We start from the raw sequence: 22,166 nt of genomic DNA on the forward strand, positions 1-22,166 counted from the left end.
ATCATGTGCCGTGCCGTTAAAACAAACACACAGAAACCTAGGAAAGATGTGCCGGTGTTAAATGGAGGAAGAGTTTTAGAAGTGAACAGAATTTTCCTTCTGCCTGGCATTTTTGTGTGTGCAGAAAAGGCACGCAAGGCAGGCAGGCATATGTTTCTCCTATGAGGCAAGGATGTTTTACAAAGGACTAAAGAGGGACTGCTGAGAGGAAAATAGCCGGCTTTAGATAAAGCACTCTAACAAAGGCTCGTAGTTTTATATATCATGGTGTCCATTAAAGCTTAATAGGGAAGAGTCCATTGAACCTGGCTGGGTATGTGTTATTCATGGGAGGGATAAACATTTAAGAGCATGCAAAAAAAAATCAGAAAGCAGGAGGACATGATTGTTCAGCTTTTGAAAAGGCTTTACAGTGAAGATTTTGTTTTCATCTCCTATGGATCTCTATGCAAGGTAGAGGAGAGGAAGCTAAGCATGTTTGGAGCATATCAACGCAGGGATCCCAGGGGGTTAAAAGCACGCTAGTAAAATAAAAGTGGTCTGCTTCTGCTTCTCCAAAGTGTTCTATTTTACACACACTACTGAGAAGCTGACAAAGGGAATGATCCTGATACTTTTGTTCCGTCTGATAAACTGGCACAGTCTACAGGGTCTTGGAACAGTTTTTTTATGCTGTTTTGGATTTCCAGTTCAATAAACAAGCTTCGAGGTCCCTGCCTCCGTTTGTTTGTTTGTTTGTTTGTAATAAAGTGCCCAGTGATGGGGTTGTTAACCTGTGAACGTGTAAGGGGCAGCTCTCCTTGTGAGCCATGGGATTGGGGGGGGGGGCAGGTCGCCTTTCTCTTCTTTCCGGCAAGATAAGGGTTAACTTGCAAGGGGCTGGGGGGGGGGAGGTGGGTGGTGGGGAATGAATTATTCAGCATTTAGCTTATCATTCTGCATTTTTACTTTCCTGTTCTTGGGTGCTCTGGAACTTGCCGAGAGAGGGCCGGGGGTACGGGGAGGCCGGGGTGGCCCACACGCCCCTGTCATTGTTCTGCCTGGAGAGACGGGGCTGGGTTCAAGGCCACATGTGCTCCTGTCATCATCCACATTGCTGCTCCGAGTGCAATCCGGAGTGTCAGCTCTCCATCTGTCCCCGCCTGGCAGGCGCACGCGCCCAGCACCCCGCCTCGGGCTCTGGCGCCCCGGCCCCCCTGCCGGCCCCCCGCGCTCTGCCGGCCCTGATTCCTGGACGGGAGGCATGAGCCCCGCGCGCGCTTCCTCTTAGGGCAGAGAGAGAGCGAGCCACTCTCGTGTGGACGCTGCATTCAGGAATGCCCGGTGAGTGAGCCCCGCTCCGCTTTCTCTCTGTGGTTTGTCAAAGGAAGCAGGCTTACTTTCCATGACTGCTCGGAAAAGAACCTTCTGCCCACAGCGGGCTGTATCTTAAGCGGGCAGGCAGAGGCTGGGGCAGTGACCGAGGTGGATGGTGGCATTAAAAAAGAGCCATCAGAATCTGGGTCCAGGGCTCCAAGGGGTGGAAGCCTTGCCTTTAAGACGTGGGAGGTGTGTTTTCAAGACTGAGGGCAAGTCCAGCCACGTTATCTGTTGGCCAGAGCAATTCACTCGAGGGATTTAGCTTCAAGTAAGAAGGATGTTTTCTGCTGTGGATTTCGCGACTGTCATCTGTGCCTCGTGTCCTGGACATTTCATCTGTGGTGGGAGTGTGCAGCTTATGGTGGAACCCTGGGATAAGGTCTCTTTTGAAAACTGTTTATGTCAGAGAAAGTGAAGGGAGCTTTAGGGACTACCGATTATTTCAGTCTTGTCCTAAATTGCAGCGCTGAGATGTCATCAGGCAAATAATTGAAATCGGCTAATTAAAAATAGAAAGTCTGCTGAATTACTGACGCTGTTGTGGTCCTGGAAATTTAATGTATGTTAATTTCCTCTGAAAAATATTATTTTTGGAGCCCAGAGTGTTTCTGTGATCGTTGCCAATGAAGGCTCTGCTTGAGAACAGAGAAGCTTGGTACAAGCCTGTCGGGGCAAGGGTGTTTCTGTTATTCTCAGGAACGGTCTGGACTGCCCTTTGCCTACTTTGAGTAGCAGATCTCAGATTAAAAAGACAAGGCAGAGAGAGATCCTCCAGCTGGCTGATTTGTGTGGGTTTTTTTGGGCAGGACAGGCAGAAGAGGCTGTGCTTGGCCACAGGGTTTGTACACCTCACAGATGGTGTTTTGAAACAGTATCTGCCAGTTTTCTCCAACCACAGTTGTGTGTAGGTATCGCCAGTTGTTTGAAGAATCTTTTTCCCTTTAGAATGTGTCTTGTAAGTCCTCATCAGCGAAGATGCATTTGTGACCGAACTGCACCTTTTCATTAGTTCCGTGGACGAGGGATGTGTGTAGCTGAAATATGGGAAAAATTAATTTTCAAAAAGACAATGACTGAGGTCTCTGAAAGGTCATTTTAACTCTTTCAGCACTCATCTTGATTTATATGCACCAAGCAGCTGAAGATGTAATGTGCATGGAGTATGTGATATGGAAGCTGTGTGAAAAAGTGCTTGTGTTTTTTTATTTAGCCTGAGTATTGTATAGCTTCATCTGATTTTTATGTCATCAGTCAAATCTGACTTGTTTTTATGCTTTTAATAAATATGTGTTAAATGATCTGATCTGTCAGCATTTTGTAGAGTCTGAATTTTGTTTTGGTAAAACAGAACTGCATAATAACCCAAAGCCATTTGTGAATGATGACAAGTGAAAGAGATTAGGTAGGACCCTTGCTATCCCATATTAATTACGTGATTTTAAAGTATTCTTTGGAACATCCTTATTTAAAATGCATTGAACCGTATTTAAGGTTTTAGAATCATTGATAAGTGTGTTTTAGTCGTTAATATCTGACTAGTTCTAAAGCAGTAACCTGAAGTGTAGGCAGTGTCTCTCACTCTCTCTTGCTCATCAACTGTGTTAGAAAACCTTGTACTTGGATGCGGAGAACATATTAATGCTGTGACTACAAGCTTGTGCCAGAATGGTGACACTTGAGCACTTCTGACACTTGGCTATTTTTGACACCCGTCTGCATTTTTTAACCACTACTGTCGGACAGACTACCTCTTAATAATGTTTCTAGCATATTTTTGTCCATACATATGTACTTATATTAATGGGCATTTTTACCATCTGGGACAGATTTTTTTACTTTTGAGTAAGACAATATGTGTACAAGATTAAAAGGACGTATTTCTGGTAATCTGATATTGTCACTATTCTAAATCTATATTAACATTTATCATCATCCTCATCACTGTTATCTTTCTTCCATAGGACAGGTATCAGAAGTGGCTCCTGGTTGTCCAAACTTGATGTAACAATTCTCAGATCTAGGACCTTTTTCATAAACATGGGGGGATCCCTGGAAATAGATGTGTACAAACTGAATTTATTCAAAGATATACCAGTCTGTGGGGATGGGTAGGTAAAGTCTTGGTTTCAGGGCTTTTATAACTTTGTCCATTTAAAAACAAAACAAAGCAAAAAACAACGCACTTTAGCTATTGATAGCATGCTATTTCAGAAGGAACCAGGAAAAGTCGGAGAGAAGGCCATACGTGCTTTTAAAGAAATAGATGATACTATTTTTATGATTTAACTCAATATAAGGAAATATCATTTTACTGCCTGTCACTTAGTAACAACTAGATCCTTGTGTTTAAGGGAAGAAAAATGTTTGCTTATGAGGAGGCTAGGAGACTCTGGGAATTACAGTATTTCAGGAGGAGATGGCTCTGAGCTTTCTGAAACATTTATATTTTTATCAATCTTGGTATAATATTATCAAAGAACATATGTTGACCTACAAAATACTTTCAGGACTGTTGCCTTAAAAGGACAATAAGCGAGCACAGTCTGTGTAGCCCAGAAATAGTGCTGTTCTTTCAGAAGATGGCTAGCATTAGGTCAGACCACCCTTTCTCAATGTTCTCAATGGTCCTGCTCTCCAGATGTGACTGGAACTTTTTTTAAGTTCAAGTTTCCAAAAAAAAAAAAAAGAAAAAAGGTTTGTTTTCAAAATCTGGTTTTACTTAAGACAGCTCCATCCTGGAGTGCATTTCATAAATTGCCCACATATTTTTCTTAGCAGAGAACTTAACTGGCTGTAATTTTTAACACATGGCCACATCATGTGATATTTTCAAAACACTTACACATAGCTTTAAGAAGGTCCCTGCAGAAATGATCCATCCTCTCACAGCCGGCCCTTTTTTTTTTTTTTTTTTTAAACAGCATATCTGCATTTTCCATTTAGGAGAGCTATATATTATTAGCTTACATTTTTGGGTAGTAAAACAGTACATTGCTGATTGTAAAACATGAACTTTATTATCTGCTGAAAATTGATTTGGCATTTATAGCCACTGTGTACTAGACTGTTTTTCTGTTTTTAACATCAATGCTTGCAAGCGATGATTTGTGTAAAAAACAGAAATGAAATTGCCATGGACAGACAACTGCTAGTGTCCTTCGTAAGTGAACTTTTGGATAATGCACCTGGTTATTAGTTTCTTTTAATAGATGCATCTAAATGCTGTCAAGAACGAGAAACACAGCAGCCCATGTACTGTCACTGTGTTTTACCTTGCGAGTTGATTTGCCATTGTTTTAGGCTAACTCTTTGCTGTAGCACACAAGCCTCCTGCTAGCTATTAAAGACAGCTAGCTATATCAGCAGCAAATATCCAATTATAAGTGTAGATTGTGCAGACATTACTTTTTTTGTAGCAGGCATTTAGAAGTTCCAGCTTCTTTTCAAACCCTGGCACCAGTTCCCTTTTTCTTTTTAAATTATTTTCTGTTAATATTTCTGAGTATTTGACCTTTTAGTTCTATGGATTTTAAAATAATATTTGGAAATTTTTACAAGGCATCTTCCTGCACAGTTAATACTAGTCTATTGAAAAAAAGATAATATTTTTTAGAATAAACACTTGTTTAATAGGCATTATATCGTCCAGAAATGTTTATTAACTGTTTCGTCCCTACACTGATATTTGAGGTTTGCAAAGGAGATGCTGTAAAACCATATTCTGAACAGACTTTGGAATCATCAAAGGAACAAAATACATTTGAGAGCCGGAAGATTGATCTTGAAAGTGCCTTCAGTTTACAGGTGTTGAAACTGAGGCTCAGGTGATTTTGTAAAGTAAGTAGATTCTCGCAGTCCACTCGTCTTACCATGCTGCTTCTAAATCTCACGTGCACGTTCAGTCACATTGCCATCTTGGTGTCAGTCATCCTTTGTTGCCTTTTACTTTCTACCCTGGATTTTTCTTACCATGTGCTCTCTCCCTGTCCACTCCACGGCCTCAGGTCCATGTGAGGGAAAACTCTGTAACAGTAATCACTTGACCTGTGGCAAAGGTGTGCCATCAAATGTATCTTACAGTTGTTTGGAAGTTAGAGAGCCTAAATATGGTTAATTATTGAGTATTGAGCAGATCGAATAATCTTCTTAGTAAGGATGTGACGACTGAGGGCATTCAGGTAGTGGACTTTTGTGGGTTGCTGAAAAATGTACCAGGGGCCAAATAACTCTGGTTCAGTCTCTCCCCATGCCATGCCTTCGAGGAATTTTGAGTTCTTATGCTCCAGGCAGAGAAGTAAACAGTAGTTATGATATGGAATAGCAAGAGCCTAGAGACAGGTGCAGGAACCCAGAGGCAGGTAGTACCTGATGGGATTAGGAGTCAAGCACAGAGGGGGAGGGCGTGTGGACCATGGGCTTATGGGCCTTGACTGTCTCCTGCTTCTCCAGATTGGATCTCTGTTAATAGTACTTAATTTTTAGTTTGCTGTTCTTATACTGAGGACAGGATACTGATTTTTGTTTATTAAGTTTTAATAGCTCTGTGTGACAGTGGGTACGGCATTGCTCGAAAGCAATTTCTTTGTGTACAATTGTGGTTCTTTGGTGGCTGACAGTGTCTAGTGGAATACATCATTAACTTAAATGACTCATAACTTGAGAACAATAGGATTTCACACCTGACCAAGAAGCAGGTTTATCTGGCTGGCTTTCTCAAACAGCTGTTTGCATTAATTAATATTAATGTAAATGTACTTTCTGAGAATGTCTAGCTTAATTATGTTTTTCAACCCATAGAGTTCCAATCAAAGGAAACAGGAAATCCTCTTAATCTCAGAGGGAGTATATAACTGCCATCTCTGAACAGAATAAATCTCTGATAGTATAGTAAGCCTTTTATTGAAAGCCTGTACAGCCAGGCCCCAAGGCTAGGCACCTTGTATACTTAAACTAAGTCTCACAGTTCTGCAAAGGGTTTCTGTGACCATGACGTCTATTAATATTGGAAACCCAAAGAGCAGGTAAATTAAGCATTTTCCCCGAAGACACATAGATATCATTAAATGGCAGAGAAGGGATTCTCTCTGGTCTGTCAGCTGATTTTTTTATTCCTTTTTAAAAACTTTTCTTTGTTTATTTATTTTTGGCTGTGCTAGGTCGGCCTTGCTGCCCCCTTGTAGTTGCGGTGCACGGCCTTCTCATGGAGGTGGCATCTTTCGTTGCAGAGTATGGCCTCTAGGGCTTGCAGGCTTCAGGAGTTGTGGCCCATGGGCTCAGTAGTTGTGACTTGCAGGCTCTTGGGCTTAGTTACCTTGGGGCATGTGAAATCTTCCTGGACCAGAAATTGAACGCATGTCCCTTGCATTGGCAGGCGGGTTTTTAATCATTGGAACACCACGGAAGTCCTTGTTTTCTTTTTTTTTAAAGGAAGGGTGAGTGTGTTACGTTTGGTGAGAGGATGTTTTGTAATGGAAGCTAGGTGGAAATGTTTGAAGAGGGATGTTTGAATTTGGAGTGGAGTAGCAGAGAAGGTGGAGTTCTTGGTGCTGGAAACTAAAAATGGAAAACCATTAGCCTCAGTCGTCAAGAGTGATCTTGGGTAAAACAGGTTAGGAGAGTAGTTATTTCTCTGTGTATTTCTACGCTTGAGAGAATGCAATGGGGAGTAATAGGCATCAGGGGACTAATGTCCTTATTTTGAAAAGTCTAATAGAAATTGTAAATTGACTTCCTGATGAAGCCGTGTAGGTTAACTAAGATATCACCTTTCTAGGCTTTTGACATGATGTAATTCTGGCTATCTTTTGTGGATCAGAACCTCAGATGGAGTATTTTCTGTGTTTTGGACGATAGTAGGAAAATGGAAATCAAATGATGTGTTCAACACATGGGCAAACAAAATTGTTGAATATTGTGTGGTTAAAATTTGTCATGAAAGTCGCTCAGTCGTATCCGACTCTTTGCCACCCCATGGAATGCTCCAGGCTAGAATACTGGAGTGGGTAGCCTTTCCCTTCTCAAGGGGATCTTCCCAACCCAGGGATTGAACCCAGGTCTCCCGCACTGCAGGGGGACTCTTTACCAGCTGAGCAACAAGGGAAAAATATCAAAACTCTTGGTCATGAGGCTGCTGGGCACCCATGTTCTGCCCCAGGAGGTTCTAGGCAGGCAGACTGTTAGCAGAAAATGAGCACACTGTAGGAAAGCACATTAACTTTTTCACCATGCCCTTACCCCCCCACCTTCTAAAAAAAAAGCAGTTGATTTAAAAATTGTGGGCGGTTTTCCCTAGAAGATTTCACTTCTGTTTTCCACATTTCTCTTTTAAGGGCTAAGTGATAAGTGCAGTCTGTAAAAAGTCTCACTTTATTAGAGGGATTCTTTTAATTCTGTGTGGTTTATTAACATCGTACCGTGTACTTTGATGCTCACGCAAGAAAGTAAATTTGAAAGTACCGATGAGAACATGATGCTGTAAAGAGTTTGGCCTTAAGAGCTATGTAATTAGATAGGCAGAAATGCTCTTTAGGAAGAAGGGATGTTAGAGGGTGTCTTTATCATGTGTTTATGGCTTTAACAAGAGTCTTAAAGAGTTTGACAAAATAAACAGACCATTCTTAATAATCAGGGATGATTGTGATGGGGTGCTAAGTTATTTAGAACTTTGGGAAAGACAGTTGCACTTCTGAGCATATCATTCCTATACATTTGAGCTTTGCATGATGTAAACTTCCCTGCCTTCCTCTGGACTTGTTTGGTTTAATGATGCTTGAGTTATTGGGAGGAAAATGCATAATAAAATTTGAGGGTCCTGTGGTAACAATTTATATATTCTTTCATTCGAAATGCTTAACATGTGTCCCGACAAAGATATGACTGGAACAAAGAAAGGCCTTGATTCTGACACTTTCCCTGTGAAATAGGCATTGTTTCCTCTTTATAGTGTTTCTGTCTGAACCTGCATACTCACACTTATGGCAACATCTCATTTGAAAGGTCTGTTAATATTTATTTTTTTTTCTGCTCTAGTATTAGTTGTATGAGACAGCCTAGAGACAGGAAAATATTAACGAATCAAAGTGAAGATTTTTTTTTGTCCATAGAAAGCACTTTATTTTCTCCCAGTCTTTCTGCAGTGTTCTTACTGATTGGTTTATAGAATACAGAATAATAGAGACCAGAGGTAAAACCTCGCTTGTCAATTACCCAAGCATTCTCTTGTATACCAGTGTTTGCTTGTGTGTGCTATGCTTAGTCGCTCAGTCGTATCCAGCTCTTTGAGACCCCCTGGACTGTAGCCCTCCCAGGCTCCTCTGTCCATGTGGATTCTCCAGGCAAGAATATCGGAGTTGCCATGCTCCTCTCCAGGTCCTCTTCCCAAGCCAGGGATCGAACTCAGGTCTCCCACATTGCTGGCTGATTCTTTAGCATCTCAGCCACCAGGGAAGCTTGCTGGTTATGAAATATCAAAAAAAAAAAAAAAAAAGGTATATATAGATGTGATCAAGCTTTCACAGATTTTTCAAGTTTTTGTACAATTTAGGAGTCTTTCTAAAGAACTTTGCTGGAAAAAAAAAAAAGTTACCTGTTGTTATTTAACTATTTGTTACATAGAGGAATATCTTTCTGGGTGTTTCCCCACCCCCCTCCTTTGGTCCCAACTTTTAGCACATCTTATTACCTGGTGGTTTTGTTTTTTTTTTTTTCATTTTTAATTCACTCCTTTCAGAGTCTGGAGAACTAGTTAAAATCTCTGAATCTGCTACTTACTCCCTGTTGTTTTGGGCAAGTAACATAATTTCCCAGGTGAAGAATGTCTTTCTGCTTATTTTTCATCTATATTTTACTCATATATTCTGGGGATAAAGCCTTTTGGTACTTTGGTAGATTTTGCTTCATATGTTCTGTGGGTAAAGCATATTGGTGTGATGTTAATATACCTATTCCTAAAACTTCTTAGAGAATCAAACCATTTTGTAGTGTTTTCCAGAGAGCAAAAGGGTATCTCTTTAAGACCCAAAGTTGCTTCTGTTTACTTGTTTAAAATTTCTACTCCTGTTGGTCAGTTATTTTGAATGGCCCTGGTCTTTTAGCTTTCAGCTATGTTCTTTATCAGTTTGTGCTGGATGTGCTGTAGCTTTTGCTTTATGATTTGAGTTTATATTATAAACAATAAGATATGTTGTGTTTATGAGGCCAGAGAGCGCAGGACATCGGGAATGTCAGCGGCTGAGTGTGAGTCAGACTTCTTCCGCTTCGTGGTATCACCAGGAACAAGCCAGTCGATTCACTGTCTGTCTGAGCGTCACTCTCCTTGTCTGAGAAGCAAGGCTTCTGCTTTGCTGACTTCTGTTTTGCAGTATGGTGGTAGTGATTGTGATAGTTAGCATGCTCTGTCTCTTTGTTTTTTTTTTTTTTTTTTATTTTTTAAATTTTAAAATCTTTAATTCTTACATGCATTCCCAAACATGAACCCCCCTCCCACCTCCCTCCCCATAACATCTTTCTGGGTCATCCCCATGACATTCTAACATGTATACTATCATGTGAATTGAATCGCCAGTCTATGTCTGACGCAGGATGCAGCATGCTTGGGGCTGGTGCATGGGGATGCTCTGTCTCTTTGAAAAGCAGAGTACAGGGCTTTTACATATAAGCAGTAAAGAGTAAAGTCAGACAGTGATACACTCTGGACTTAAAGCATAGGGGAGAGTTTTTCAATGACACAGAAGGACTCTAGGGTGTTGTGCTTGTGAGTTTTGTCTATAGTCGATAGAATTTTCTCTCCCTTCTGCCTACCCTCTTTCTGTTCCTGTGCCCACACGTCCACCCATTCCAGTAATTGGCTAGCTTGAAAACCATATAACCAAAGTTAGAGTGGTGAGTAAAATCGTGAAGTGAATGCTTAGGTGAAAATGTGGAAAGCCCATCTTGTTCTGTTTTGTGTTCCCCCAGATGTTAACTAGTGGCGGTTTTAATTTCTGGAGTCATTTTAGGTGTCTCTGAGACTTTTCCTCCTGACTGATTTTCCTTTCTCTTAGCAGGAGACATTGCCCAGAGAGCTGAATGCTAACCTTTTATGTATTCCAGGATACAGACTCTTCCTTGTTTAAAATAATAGACATTTTAAGTGTCATCAGCTCTTCTTGATAAAGCTGCCATTTGCTTTAAGATCTTGACTTCCTAGTTCTAAAAATTCCATTCCAGGCTACCCCTGAGGTAGGAGGCAGAGAGTAAGGAATCAGGAAATGTTTGCTTAATGAATAAGTGAGGATGAGAGGTGGACTGGGATTCACAGGGATCTTAAAGGAAAGAAAGAATGCACAAAGCAAGTTAAATATGAGGCGGGGGGGGGGGGGAAATTAAGTAAATCTTATGGAAATTTTTGGTAAATGGTATTTAATAATCAATCAGTCATTTTCTTTGACCTATGGAAAGATAATAAATTAATTTTTTTGGCCATATACAACTTTCTTGGCAGCTAGCTACATATTAGTTAAAATTGCGTGTATTATAAATCTGATAATTTATCATGATCACATTTACTAAAAGTATGATACAGTATATAACAGTTAAAAAAAAGCACTCTCTGACATAATTACTGAAATTAGAAACCAAGTCCAGGGCTTTTGGCAGTTGTAATATTTGGGGAAATTAGTGCTTCCTCTGCCTGGGCACTTGCCTGCAGTTTGGGAGGATGGGTGTAAGGTGTCAGGGGTCCAGCAGACAAAATGAGTAGGATTCTGTGAGCCGAGTTGCTCAGTTGCGACCCCATGGATTGCAGCTCACCAGACTTCTCTGTCCATGGAATTTTCAGGCAAGAATACAGGAGTGTGGCTTGTCATTTCCCACTCCAGGGGATCTTCTCGACCCTGGGAGGCCTAACAAAAGACAAATATTAAGAAATATTTTCACCTTTTCAGTTGCATGGTAAATTCTATGAACAGTTTCTTCTGCCAATAATCTCAGATGAGTAGCAGTTGAATAGTCTAAGATTTATCATAAAGACTCCAGAGAGATTACTAAAATAATTCATGCAGTGCTTGATACATAATTGTTTAAAAAACATATAACTTCTATAATAGTGGAGCTTTCTTTAAATATTTTGCCGTCTTATATTCATTTCTAAATATACATTGAATCCTTTGAAAGGGATAGGAGGGCAGGTTTGAGTCTCAGAGACTATCACTTTGGAAGAATATTCTTGCTAATTTAACACATATTTTATGTCTCTTAATTTGTGCCTTTAAAAATTTATAGAAGATTATTGTAGCTTATCCACTGAGTGGCTGTTTTTACAAGGATATTGCTGATACTCTGTATGGATTACAGACTTTCCAAGGGTCTTTGTGCACTTTGGAAATGTGGTATAGAATGATGTAATGAAGTGGTTCTTAAAGTGGTTTCATGGACTACCAATATCATTATCACCCAGGAACTTATTGGAAACACCCATTTTCTGCCCCTCTGCAAACTTAATCAAAAACTGAGGTAGCCCCGAAATCTGTGTTTGAACAAGCTCTCAGAGGATTCTGAAGCAGATTCAAATTAGGCATTTGTAAATCATAACTTTTTGTCTCCTTGGGTAGTCCAGAGAAAATACCCATTTGTTTTTTATCATGGAAGTCACAGTGAATGGAAATCAAGGTGATTTATTTGTTTTAAATGATGTACTTTAAAAACAAAGAGATGACAAAGAGCATGTTTGTTCAGAGCCTTGGGTTTCTAATAGCGTATTTGGATGCCCACACATTACACCTGAATTGAATGAGATAGGTAAGAGAAGGTGCATTTCAAGCCAATTCTGGGATGTTTATTCCTTCTGATAGTTACTTGTAAAGACATGCATATATTTCATTGCACTCAGGTACCATTTGTAATGCCCTTGCCTTGTTTTGAGGCCAGCTTCTGATTGTTCAGAATTTTGTGAGTTTAGCTTGATCATCTTTAGAGACTATTTAGGCAGACCCCAATTTCACAATCATATTAGTCATCTAGAAAGTTTAGATATATCACAGCATTGTATTTTTCTGCGTTGAATGTAAATAAGGGGTCCGTGTGATTACGAACGTTCCGTCAGTACTGCCTGGCGAGGATTTATTTCTTGCATCGCCTATATCTGCTGCTGTTCTCTTTTGTGCGTGGTGTGCCTTCAGTAAGCGCAGTCTGACACGCTTTGTGGCCTTTGCCTCCTGTGATAAAATAGATTGAAATGATTCCTGACACCATCTGGTGAAGAGGAGCAGCCCTGGAGGACTGTGCTTTGAGAGAAAGTAACTGAATGCTAAGAAATGTGGAAGTCTAGGGACACTGGCAAAGGATTTTTTTTTTTTTTTTTTTAAAGAGCATGAACATTAATACATCTTCTTGAGGTTTGATGGGACATGTACTGCCTACTGTCCCATCTGGTGCTTATGATAGCATGGCATATTAGCATGCTGCAAGTTCATAATGTATTCAGGGGGAGGAAACATCCCTTGCATACCAATTGAGGCATTCTCTCTTCAGAACTGCTTTTGAATTTCAATGATGTTTATATCTTCCAAACCGTGACTTAACCGAGCATTTCCGCGCGAAGGAATAACATGAGTGAGTGAGAGAGAGAGAGAGAGAAAGAGGCTGTGTCTTCATGGTCTCTCCTATTCCCTCATTAATTTATCTTCCTCCCTTTTTTTCTTGATGAAATTATAAGTAGTTATTAATATTAGGTTTTATGACTTTTAATCCTTTCTGTTTTGAAACCGCATAATATTTCATTATTATCTCATTTATGGCACTGAAAACAGTTTGCCTTGTGAAATTGTGTAGCTGTCCCCTTGTAGACAGAACACCTTCAAGGGTCAGGCCTGTGTATAATTATGTCTGTGTTTCTATGGCCCCTAGAGCTTGGTCATTCACTTAAAAAATATCTACTGAGCTCACACTGTGGGTGTGATGCTGTTGTAGGTACTGAGTAAGACTAGTGGGTCTTTCCTCTCAGAGCCTTTGTATTTTAGTTGGTAAGAGGCAAACAGTAAACAAAGAAACAGATAACATCTCCAATATAATGTCTCTTCACTATCTCATTCAATTTAGCTGTAAAGTGTGGGCATCCAAATATGCTACTAGAAACCAAGGTTCTGATCCAAGGCATTTTTTATCATTTCTTGAGTATCATTTTTAAAGTACATCATTCAAAACAAATTACCTTGATTTCCATTCATTGGGACCTTCATGATAAAACACAAATGGCCGTTTTCTCTGGACTACACAAGGAGACAAAAAGTTATGGATGAAAGTGAAAGTCGCTCAGTTGTGTCCGACTCTTTGCGACCCCACAGACTATACAGTCCATGGAATTCTCCAGGCCAGAATACTGGAGTGGGTAGCCTTTCCCTTTTCTAGGGGATCTTCCCAACCCAGGGATAGAACCCAGGTCTCCTGCATTGCAGGCAGATTCTTTACCGGCTGAGCCACAAGGGAAGCTCGAGAATACTGTAGTGGGTAGGCTATCCCTTCTCCAGCGGATCTTCCTGACCCAGGAATTGAACCAGGGTCTCCTGCCCTGGTGGCTCACACAGTAAAGCATCTGTCTACAATGCGGGAGACCTGGGTTTGCTCCCTGGGTTAGGAAGAGTCCCTGGAGAAGGAAATGGCAACCCACTCCAGTACTCTTGCCTAGAAAATCCCATGGACGGAGGAGCCTTGTGTCCATGGGGTTGCAACAAGTCAGACACAACTGAGCAATTTCACTTTCTTTCTTTCTTTCTCCTGCATTGCAGGTGGATGCTTTACCAACTGAGCTATCAGGGAAGCCCAAAGTTATGGATAAGTACAATGAAAATCCATGCCAGCTGCAGGGTAGGTGAGTGGGGCCACTTATTTAGATTGGATTGTCAAGAAAGGCACTTTTAAGGAGGTAGCATTTTTGCAGAGATCTGAAGGATCTGAAGAGTTAGTGGCAGAGGAAGAGAAAGTCCAAAAGTCCTGGGTTAAAATATGATTGGCATTTTCAAAGATAGTTTGAGCCAAGTTCAGGGGTTAGTCCATTGCTAGGCATTGGGATTTTATTCTTAATGTGTCAGAAGCCATCAAAAGTGACTTAACAGTACCTTTCAAAAGGGTAAATTGAGCTGCTACGTGTCATGTTCTGAAGCACTAAACAGCTATCAGAGGAGTGAGATGCGCCTTAAGTCCATTGAGGTACTTTGTAGAATTGCAATTAGCATGAATTTTAGAATCAGAAAACACATTTCTTGGATCCTGACCTTGATGTTTGACTCTGAGCAGCTTCTTAGCCTTTTTTAGCTCATGTCTTCGTATCTGTTGAAAGGGAAAGCTAGCACCTAAAATTATGGTATTATTGTGAAAATTAAGTGAGGTAATTCATTTAAAAGAACCAGCATAGGGCCTCGTTCTTAAGAGGAGCCTGCTCTACCATTGACACACATAATAATCATAATAAAACATTTGGGATGGTTTCGAGGAATATTGAAACAGTTGGCATCATCTTGTTGGGAATCCTTTTCTGGGACTGTTATCTTCTTAATAAAAACACTGTTAACATATTGCTAGGGTGGCAGTGCGCAGCATCTGTGGTCTGTCCCTTTTGGTCTAGAATCATGTACAGAAGGAAACTAGAGGAATTCTGTGGCAAAGTCCACGAAACAACCTGGGATTTTTTTTTTTAATTTAAAATGTTTTTATAGGTAACACTCTTATTTCTCTGTCTCTCTCTCTCTCTTTTTTTTTTTTTTTTGAGAAATTTTAACATGAGGAAATCAAATTGCATTCTGGAGAGATAATGGTGGTTATATCAAGGATATTATAAAAAGAGTTTTAATTCATAAAGCAATAATGGTTTATTAACTGCATAGTTGTTAGATACAAACCTTTTGAAAGGAATTTCTAATGCACACAAATGGTGAAAATCAGAAGCTCCATAGTTTTTGCATGCATGAAAAACTTAATTGCAAGAAGCAATTCTGTGACGATTTTCATTTAGCCTGTGAGGCAGTGTTAAGATTTTCAAACTTTCTGCAGAAGAAATTGTGGAGTTGGGGATAGGGGTAACAAGATGTTGCTTGTGGCTGAATGTCTACAGAGAGTTCCAAGTTACCATTGTCTTGGATATAATTTTATCAGATATATAGATTAGTTGAGTTATTCTTTAAACTCGCTACCCACTTTTGCAATTATGTATGTATTTTTGGCTAGAGGTTCTCCGCTCCTCAATCTGTAGATATTTTTTTTTTGTAACTATCCATCCTCCTCCACCCAGCATCAGGAAAACAAATAATGCGTAAGGAATGTGGAGGGGGAGGTAGTGTGGGTAATTCAGGCAAGTTTCGTCAGCACTTAACCAGATTCTTGGAATGTTTTCTGATGTCCGACAGAACTGTACAGAGCTGCTGACAGCTGCGTGTTGAGTCACATTGATTGCTGCTGTGCTCTGGTTGGAGTGTGAGAAGGAAGGAGGGAAGGTTGAAGAACTGAAGTTCGGGAGGTGGAATCAGTTCTGGAGGAGGCAGCTGGCTGTTGGCTCCTAAGACAGATCCTTTTCCTGCCTTAAGCCCCGGTTGCATTCTTAACAGCCGCATCTTTCAAAAGTGATGGGGTCTGCACGCCTCTAGGGAAATTCAGAGGGGATCGTTTCCTCACTGAGAAGTAGCCTTACAGAGACCTTGTAGGCCAGCCGGAATATTGTCTGTTCAGCACCGCGTGCGCATCCTCCTTCTGCCCTGGAGAATGCCGTGAATACAGATACTCGCATGGTGATTGTTTTCCTCCAGAAAGAGAGGACAAAGAAAAGCTGGCTGGTCAGGTGAGATGGGTGGACACGTTAGGAAGTGTTGCGTCTAGCAGCCAGGAGCCTGACACGCAGAACCTGCGCGGTGCAGTGGCCGCTCTGACCTAGGTCCCATGCCCCCTCATTTCAGTTTGTCTGGCTTCCAAGATACAGTTTCACGAACGATACTCCTGAATGTCTCTTTGTGGACTAAGAGCATTATCTTGGGTAATGGGATAATCACCCAGTTTCTCATTATTTATTTCCATTTACTTTGCAAGGGTGGCCTTTGTTTTTGACCAGTTTCTATCGCATGTAGTTTATTTCTAATGGAAACAGAGCACCTAGAAACGTGTTTTTCTAGAACATATTTAAAGATACTCCACCCAGTCTCCTTGGGTAAAATGAGCATTTCACTCTCAATAGACCAGGCTGGGTGTCAGATATGTGCTTTCTTCTGTCTGTGGGTCTGTCTGTCTTTCTCTTTCGTCCTCCCTCCCTCCTCCTCTTCTTCCATAACACACTTTACAGAGGTTCTAGTATTTCTAGGCATTTGACTCAGAACGAGCTTTAGTCATGCTGAAGTCATGTTGCACAGACAGTCTCTTAATAAGGATTTGCTACACTTTCCCCCAAGTTTAAGAATGAAGGAAGGGTAGGCCCTTGGCATCATTCAAGGGCACCTTACATGTTTTTGACAAAATCAGAATTTCTTAAAGATCCAAAAAAAGATATATTGAATGTTTCATTTAAGCAATCAATATGTTACAATTAATTGTAAATGTTTGCATTTCAAGTTACTTGTTTATTAAAAAGGTATCAGTTGAACTGGTTCACTTGGTGAGCTAAACATTTGGCAACAGACATAACCAAACACATACTGACCCTTGCTCTGTTTCTGTTCTGTCGGAAACTTCTGCATATAGGCAGGTGTGTAGCAGATGTTGGAGGAAGTATGGGACTAGATAAAGTGGGTGTGGCATCCTTTGCCCTAGTATAACCTCTGAGGCAGTTTTGGAACAAATTGTTTGAAGTCAAGAATGCTTGTCTGTGTTTTCTGTTTTACCCATTGGAGCCTAGCACAGTGTTTTGTACATAATGTGATCAGTGTTTCATACAAATACCCTGTAACTCATCATAACAGTTCTGATTGATGCATTCATTTAATCGGTCATGCTGCAAGTATCGATTGAGCTCTTAATATCTGCTACACCGTTTTCTAGCCACCGGGGAAGAGTCAGTGAATAAAGCAGATTCAGTTTCTTACCCTCGTGGAACCTACAGTCCAGTGTATGTGGGGTAGGTGTGGGGGTCGGCGGACAAGAGTGGGCAATACATGATAAACATAAAACACTGGTGAATTCTGTAGTATGTTCAAGGGTGATAATTATGGGGAAAATCGGTCAGGATAAAAAAGATTTTTAGGACTGTTAGCTTGCCGTTTTAATTTGGGTGTTTGAAATGGGCCTCTTTGAGAATGGACTTTTGAGCAGAGATTTTATGTGGCTGTATGAGGGGACAACAGAAAGGCAGAGAGGTGGAAAGGCTGGAGTGTGACCTGGGTCATTTCAGGGAGAGGAAGGAGGCTACTTTGGCTTGGTTGGACCTGGGTGGGCATGGACGAGCCCTGGGACGTGGGACCCAGAGAGGTGGCCGGGAGAGTGAAGGGGAGACCATTATTTCTTTAGACCATTGAAGACATTCTGTCTGACTGATTGGGCAGCCACCCCAGGTGACCTCTGCCCAGAACTTCTGCATGATGCCATAACATAATAATCTCTCAATCTGAGGACCTCAGTGTATTTCGTGGATATTCCTATTATTGATTATTCTATGTGTGCATCATAGAGAGTATTTTGCTATCCTTGATATTCAGTCCAGTTTGGGTTCCAGTTCTTTGTATTACAAGGTGATTCCTTTAATCTAAGCCCCACTCTACAGAGTGCTAGTCAAGGCTGCGTGTTCTGCCTTCTTTGCGTCCTAGCTACTGTCCTCTAGTACTTTTAAACCCATTTTGGGAATGATGTGCTGATGGACAGGCATTTGCCAAGGGTAAATGCACAGTGGAGCAGGAATAATATTAAAAATCTTTGTTTCAAAAATGTATTTGTATAAAGGGGAATTATTTGTTCCTCTTATTATAAGCTTCCTTGATGGCTCAGTGGGTAAAGACTCTACCTGCAACGCAGGAGATGCAGGAGATGGGGGTTCGATCCCTGGGTTGAGAAGATCCCGTGGAGGAGAGAATGGCAACCCACTCCAGTATTCTTGCCTGAAAAGTCCCATGGACAGTGTAACCTGGTGGGCTACAGTCTGAAGGGTCACAAAGAATCGAACATGACTGATTGACTAAGCACACACACCCCCCTTATTATAAGCTATGATTTAGAATCTCCTTCCACATTTCTCTTAAAAAAATTCTTAATTTTTGGCCACATTACACAACATGCGATATCTTGGTTCCCTGACCAGGGATCAAACCTGTGTCATTGACAGTGAAAGTGTAGAGTCCTAACCACTGGACCACCGGGGAATTCCTTTCTTCTTCTTCTTTTTTTTTCTTTTCCTTATTTGCTTTCTTCTTTAAAAAAAAAAATTAGTAGTGCCCACAGTGAGGTCTGTCATGGTGTCCTAGAAATGAGTTACACAAATATGAATTACCCTGGTAACATCTATTAGCATATGAAAAGGCAACTGTGCAGTAAATCTGATTCCTCCCTTTTATCAAGGCAGAGACAGTCTGGAATGATATATGAATGGAAATAAGGTATTGATGAGATATTTGTGTCATCTGAGACATCACAAGCCAGAGACAAAAATCTTTCTGAGTAGCAATAATGTCAGTTTAATTTTCTGAATGATTTCCTTGGACCCACTTAAAATTTCTGACTTCCATGAGGTTGTTGCCCCATCTTAAAGTTGCTGAGTTGTAGTGGCTTCATAGGCGTCATCTTGAAGTGTAACTGAATTTCAGTGCCTGCGCGTTAGAGAGGATTCATTTTAATATAAAAAATCTTTAGCTGCTTAGCTGGTAACTCTGGGAGGGACTTGGGCAAAGCACCTCAGAGGTACCAGAGAGAGGACATAGTCCCAGCACTGAAGGAACTTGAAGTCTCTCTAGCAGGGGCTGTAAAGTTGAAATAGTGGTTGCCATGGAGATTGAGAGGCAGGGAAGTGGAGATTATGGGAAGAAATTGCAAGCTTCAGTGAGGGCCCAGATCATCATGGAAAGAATTTAAATGCACCAAGGAGTTAGACCCTATAGGGTAGGAGTTCATTGAATGTCTGTTGTTATTTGGGAGAAAGGGAAGGGATGGAATCAAGAATGCTGGTAACATTTTTGAGTCCGGGTAACTGGCAGGAAGGCCATCAGTTCAGTTCAGTTCAGTCGCTCAGTCGTGTCCGACTCTTTGCGACCGCATGAATTGCAGCACGCCAGGCCTCCCTGTCCATCACCATCTCCCGCAGTTCACTCAGACTCACGTCCATCGAGTCCGTGATGACATCCAGCCATCTCATCCTTGGCAGTCCCCTTCTCCTCCTGCTCCCAATCCCTCCCAGCATCAGAGTCTTTTCCAATGAGTCAACTCTTCGCATGAGGTGGCCAGAGTACTGGAGCTTCAGCTTTAGCATCATCCCTTCCAAAGAAATCCCAGGGTTGATCTCCTTCAGAATGGACTGGTTGGATCTCCTTGCAGTCCAAGGGACTCTCAAGAGTCTTCTCCAACACCACAGTTCAAAAGCATCAATTCTTCAGTGCTCAGCCTTCTTCACAGTCCAACTCTCACATCCATACATGACCACAGGAAAAACCACAGCCTTGACTAGACAGACCTTAGTCGGCAACGTAATGTCTCTGCTTTTGAGTATGCTATCTAGGTTAGTCATAACTTTTCTTCCAAGGAGTAAGCGTCTTTTAATTTCATGGCTGCAGTCACCATCTGCAGTGATCTTGGAGCCCAAAAAATAAAGTCTGACACTGTTTCCACTGTTTCCCCATCTATTTCCCATGAAGTAATGCCGTGATCTTCGTTTTCTGAATGTTGAGCTTTAAGACAACTTTTTCGCTCTCCTCTTTCACTTTCATCAAGAGGCTTTTTAGCTCCTCTTCACTTTCTGCCATAAGGGTGGTGTCATCTGCATATCTGAGGTTATTGATATTTCTCCCAGCAATCTTGATTCCAGCTTGTACTTCTTCCAGCCCAGCGTTTCTCATGATGTACTCTGCATATAAGTTAAATAAGCAGGGTGGCTATGCCACGGTGGAAATAAGAAAGTCAGAAGGAAGAAGTGGTTTTGTGAAAAAAAGTGCTCTTGCTTGTATGTTGAGTTTGAGATTCTTTAATAATAGAAGCCATTTTGCAGGTAGTTATAAATGTGGGAAGGTAGGTTGGGTGAGGAGTTAAGTCCTGAGATACAAATTGAAGTGGAAAAACTTAAATTGTATGTGGCCACAAAGTATAGACAATTTTGAGAAAATGGAAAATACTGAATTAATGTTTTATCAAAGCTTTGAAATTGTATTATGGTTTGCTGTGACTAGGCATACATTCCAGTTTTGAAGTTAACTTTTATATTCTTTCATTTGTATTTTACACCTTTATTTTTCATGTTTTTGAGATAGCGTTTCTGTTTCCTTTAGTTACCACCAGAGCTCTGCTTACATCTCATAATTATGAATACCCTATCTAGGCCCCACGTTTCCCTACTTCCTGTTGCTTGTATCCTGTGTAGTGTCTTTACTGTGAAATTCATTGACTCTTGAGTATCTTTGCTTGAACCAACGTGGTTTCTGGGTGGAGGGTAAGCACAGTGCTGAAGAGCTTGGGTTTTGTAGTCAAACAAAACTGAGTATGTTTTCCCCATCTGCTCTGCTCCTCCTGTGTGCTTTGGTTTGCTCGAGTATTGGTTGCTTTGGTTTGCTTTGAGTTCCCTTGAGTATTAAACGGAATCATGAAAAGTTTTTCAGCACTCGTGGCGCCCACCCACTCCTGCCCAGTAAGTGCCTGCTGAAGTAGCAGTAGTGATGATAACGATAGCGGTAATGACATGTCTTCCGTCTAAACCTCACGGGATGTATCCAGAGTCTGCAGACCTCGGTAAAGGAACTGGAATGGGGTCCTTTCAGGGCACGTGAGTTTGTTGGTTGCTCAGACCACCTCTGCACAGTCCTCATTTCATCATCTCTTGGAAAGAGTGATCAGGACCCTGACTCACCCCCGGTTGGTCCCTTTCAGCCCCTGGTTTCATGGTTGCTGCTCTTGATGTGGCCTTGACTTCTTCCCAGCTGCCTTTCTGTGAGATCTTGTAGAACTCACGTTGGTTTTCTCATTCACGAAATATGAATTCAGCCTATTATCAGTTCCAGCCTGTTTATTCAGAGTGAATTGATTTTGACCTTTCTATCCCACTGCTTCTCTTTTACCCCTATCGCTGCTAATTAATTTCTACACAAGAGAATGAGCAAGAGCAGTGATAAAACATAAAATTAAAGTTAGTTAATTTTGGCTCATGAGCCTTTTGGAGAGCAGACAGAGAAACTATGTTATTTACTATGAGCTTTGTCTTCAGTTCTCATTTATTTATTTATGCCATTCCTGACTCCTGTTATCATGGATGGTAAGAACTGACAGTGGAGTAAAACAAATAAGCATTATCTGATAAAGAATTGAGAAATTTTGGGATAAATTCAACTGAAGATATTATAATTTTTAGTATCATTTCCCCCAAATTCTAAGGAAAGTATGAATGAATAATTTCACATATGCCATCTTTAATATAGTATCTTATATGTCTGCTACTGTAAAAAATATATATAAAATAGTCATGCTGCTTTTTATTGCATTCCATTTAACAATTTTATTGTGTGTTTATTAAATTTTATGAGATGATACTGTTTCTTACAGTTTCATGACAGCCTGCTGGAACCCAGTTTTTTGTTTTTTTCTTTTAGTAGATTTTCCTTACTTGCTCATGCTAGGGCTCAGAGAGGAAACAGACTTAAGTGTTTCTTTTTTAGGAAAGGATTTCACAAACTTGG

At 40.9% G+C, this 22,166-nt stretch overlaps 1 protein-coding gene across 8 annotated transcripts in view; it reads left to right on the forward strand.

Annotated features, from left to right (window-relative positions):
* RUNX1T1 (RUNX1 partner transcriptional co-repressor 1) overlaps nt 1-22,166 on the forward strand; it is a 152,107-nt gene that overhangs the window by 38,584 nt on the left and 91,357 nt on the right. The window contains exon 1 of one of the 8 annotated variants that reach the window (XM_015097930.4): nt 1,210-1,323. The exons of the other annotated variants lie outside the window; for them this stretch is intronic. Within the exon in view, the coding sequence (XP_014953416.2) occupies nt 1,317-1,323 (7 nt within the window). The 5' untranslated portion in view covers nt 1,210-1,316. Of the gene's footprint in view, nt 1-1,209; nt 1,324-22,166 lie in introns of those variants that run through there. 8 annotated transcript variants of the gene reach the window in all.

The sequence above is a fragment of the Ovis aries genome, chromosome 9, assembly GCF_016772045.2.
Source record: "Ovis aries strain OAR_USU_Benz2616 breed Rambouillet chromosome 9, ARS-UI_Ramb_v3.0, whole genome shotgun sequence".
NCBI lineage: Eukaryota > Metazoa > Chordata > Mammalia > Artiodactyla > Bovidae > Ovis > Ovis aries.